We start from the raw sequence: 3687 nt of genomic DNA, 5'->3' as shown, positions 1-3687 counted from the left end.
AATTAACTTAAATGATTTTAGCAAATGGCTGCAATATAACAAAGAGTGAAAAATTTAAGGGGGTCTGAATACTTTCCGTACCCACTGTATGTTGCGCGATAAGTCGATATATTGATTATTGCGACAGGCCTACTGATGAACCATTTAAGTTGTTTCTTTGCCTTCCGTTAAATGTTTGTCGAAGTCAAGTTACACTTTAAGATGCATTTGACACTACACCAGCTAAACACTTCTAGACACGCCATTAGCAAATGTGATTATGTTTGATAAGACAGATGAAGTTCTATTTCCTGCTTCTATAAAGTATCCGCTGGAAAAGGTTGGGGTCAGCCTACAAATTAAACCGGTCTTTATGTGTCTTTTAGCAGTAGGCAATTTTTCTATGTCCATGAATGTTGCCTTGTGTTATTGTTTTCTTTCATGTATTTGTGAGTTTGTTACTTTGAAAGTGTTGAATGCAAAAAAAACGCAATAGATGTTACTATGTAGTATGCACTGAAAATTATACCTTTTCTTCTTTTTTAAAATATATTTTGATTTATGATAATAAATATATGAATTATTCCATGAATGTAATTCTATTTATTGAGAAAATGAACTATAAATATATTTTAATTCTATTAATTCTTTATGTATATATTTGTGATTTACTTTTTTCTAGTGCTGTCAAACGATTAATCGCATCCAAAATAAGTTTTTGTTTACATGTGTGTACTGTTTATTTATTATGTATATATAAATACACACAGTATATATTTAAAAAATATTTACATATATTATATATAAATATATTTAAAATATAAACATATCTTATTTTTTAAATATATACATGGGTGTGTATTTATATGTACATAATAAACATACACAGTACACACACACACACACATATTATGTAAACAAACATTTTTTTGGGGGGATGCGATTAATCGTTTGACAGCACTAATTTTTTCTTTAATATAGGTATTTTGATTCTGGGCTTTTTTTAAATGACCAAAACAACAAAAAAACTCTTAAATATTAAATGATCTTGATATTGCCATTTTTTTTTTTTTCATTTACATGTGACATTTAAAACTGTAATTTGATACTTTGAATTATTATAATTTTATTAAGCAAAATTGTATGTAAATCGTTTGGTAATACAATAGGTTCAAGAAGGTTGGAAAACTTTTATTGCAACAAGAAAAATTTGTGTTTAACAATTAGTACTTAATATTGTTTTATACAAAATAAGGTAATAAAACAACACATCATTAATCAAGATTGTAGCTGGATTTATGAAAAAAACAAACAGCTATGTAAATTTACATTAAGACTTTATTCAGTATGAACACTATAATTATAATTAATAATATCTGTTATTTTTGATGACAAAAAGTGCAAGTTCGGCTGAAACAATAACTGGATGAGATAAAACAAGGCGAAAAACCAGTATGCATTGTTCAATAATTTCTATATTCAAAATCATCCAGAGACATCAGAATAAACACAATTTCATCAAATGTCATTTTCTGATTGACATAAAAATACGCTTTGTTCATAACATCTTAAAAATAATTCTTTTTGATTTACAAAATAAAACATTGCACATTAAGACAAACATTTCGACATAAAACTATAATTTAACCACATGGCCTGGCTCTTCCCAAAAGCTGAAAATGTCAAAAATAAAACCTACGTAAACTTGCGTAAATAAAATTGTGCCTACAAAACAGACCTAGTACATTTGAATTTTCTATCAATGCGAATCAGTGGCATAAATGTATTCATGAAAACATTGTAAATAATTTGTTTTTGTTTGATCTATTGCTTGCAGCAATGTTTTAAATAACATTGTTTTACAGGTTAACAATCCTATTTATTGCTCACCGAAGACGATACGCTGTCTTAAAGAAAAAACATGGAAATAACATACCAGCTCAATGATTGTGCTTTTGCTGTAAATGGAGTTTCTGCATGTCCTGCGATTGTTAGTCAAGTGATGAGCAGATATAAGCGTAGTGGTGATGACCATCGGAAAGACAAGCCTGAAAGCTCAATTCTTTGGGACTCTAAAGCCGTCCTTCTCCTTACGGATGCTTCTCATGGCTTCAATCGGGTCACTGGTCCCAGCATGCTCTGGTACCGACTTCTCTCTGAAGTGCAAACACAAAGACATGAGGGGGGAAACAGTATTCATTTTAAAATTATATACATTTTTAATAGTAATATTCCAAATTGACTAAGTTAATTTGTGTAGATGGTGCAAGAAGGTTTATATGATTTATATTTTGTATCTAATATGTAGATTATATTTAATAGATTCCACCCTGGACCACAAAACCAGTCTTAACCCTCTGGCCCTCTTCGGTCATTTTTGACCGAAAAATTGTATATTTAGAATTTTTAAAAATCGTAGCTTCATCGGAATGAGATGACACTTGGTGACTTTTGTCACATTAGCAATATGAACACACAAAAAAATTTCATGGACATGATTCGGATATGTTAAAGGGTCAAAAAAAAAATAGTCACACTTTTGACTTCTTCGCGGTCAAAAATGACCGACATAGGAAATGAATGGGAAATACGAAAAAATGTGAAAACTCAGTGAATCTTTTGGTGGTACAAACTACAAATCATCCACTGGTCAGAAAAAAAGTGTGCAGCAATCAAGGGGTGACTCTCTAGAATATCAGGAGTGCAAAATAGACACCAATCAATAAATGGAAAAAAATACAAAAGGGGCTCTCTCTCTCACACACACACAACACACACAGAAATGAACTGGTAAGACTGCAACAGAGCACATTGTGAGAATATGTTGAATAAAATAAATGAAAACAAACAACAAAAGGCTCGCTTTCTCTCTCTCTCTCTCTCTCTCTCTCTCTCTCACTCACACACACACACACACACACACACACACACACACACACAAATTAACTGGTAAGACTGCATCAGAGTAAGACAGCTTTTATTGAAATAATGGTAAACTGAAGTTGAAATGAACTGGAAAAAAAAAAGTAAATTGCACTAAATGACAGAACATTTACTAAAAATTTGTGCATGTGTGTGTGTGTAATATTCCAGATCGTTGCAACATACACATGTGGACGGAAGACAGCTCGCTGGCCCATGGCTCTCTTCTTCAATATAATCGATGTCTTAGCCTACAATTCATTTGTGCTGTGGAGGGAAATCAATCCCACCTGGAGACAGGGGAAAAGTTCCAGGAGGAGGAATTTTCTGGAGGAGCTGGGGAAAGCGCTGGTGTACCCATTCATGAAAAGAAGGCAAAGCATTCCTCGCACACCAGCCTCTGTGAGCTTCCTAAAAAAAGTGCAGGATTCCATGGATGAGGAAGGTGGTTCCTCCACGGCTGTTGACTGCAGAGCTGGTCCCTCCACGGCTCGTGCCTCAGCGGCTGGTGCCTTTGCAGCTGGTCCCTCCGTGGCTCGTGCCTCAACGGCTGGTCCCTCCGTGGCTCGTGCCTCAACGGCTGGTCCCTCCACGGCTCGTGCCTCAACGGCTGGTCCCTCCACGGCTCGTGCCTCAACGGCTGGTCCCTCCACGGCTCGTGCCTCAACGGCTGGTCCCTCCACGGCTCGTGCCTCAACGGCTGGTCCCTCCACGGCTCGTGCCTCAGCGGCTGGTCCCTCCACGGTTCGTGCCTCAGCGGCTGGTGCCTCCGCGGCTGGTCCCTCC

The 3687-nt window shown here is 35.8% G+C and overlaps 2 protein-coding genes across 2 annotated transcripts in view; one reads left to right on the top strand and one right to left on the bottom strand.

Annotated features, from left to right (window-relative positions):
• LOC107758094 (cytosolic Fe-S cluster assembly factor narfl-like) overlaps nucleotides 1–545 on the top strand; it is a 5840-nt gene extending 5295 nt beyond the window's left edge. The window contains exon 8 of the mRNA XM_016575751.1: nucleotides 132–545. The gene's annotated coding sequence lies outside the window, so the exon portion shown is untranslated. The remainder of the gene's footprint in view (nucleotides 1–131) is intronic.
• Nucleotides 546–1163: 618 nt separating this feature from the next.
• LOC107758093 (hydroxyacylglutathione hydrolase, mitochondrial-like) overlaps nucleotides 1164–3687 on the bottom strand; it is a 6866-nt gene continuing 4342 nt past the window's right edge. Inside the window, exon 6 of the mRNA XM_016575750.1 lies at nucleotides 1164–2135. Within this exon, the coding sequence (XP_016431236.1) occupies nucleotides 2036–2135 (100 nt within the window). The 3' untranslated portion in view covers nucleotides 1164–2035. The remainder of the gene's footprint in view (nucleotides 2136–3687) is intronic.

Source organism: Sinocyclocheilus rhinocerous, unplaced genomic scaffold (assembly GCF_001515625.1).
Source record: "Sinocyclocheilus rhinocerous isolate Xijiao unplaced genomic scaffold, SAMN03320098_v1.1 scaffold234, whole genome shotgun sequence".
NCBI classification, from domain to species: domain Eukaryota; kingdom Metazoa; phylum Chordata; class Actinopteri; order Cypriniformes; family Cyprinidae; genus Sinocyclocheilus; species Sinocyclocheilus rhinocerous.
This window is presented reverse-complemented; position numbering and strand designations above follow the sequence as displayed.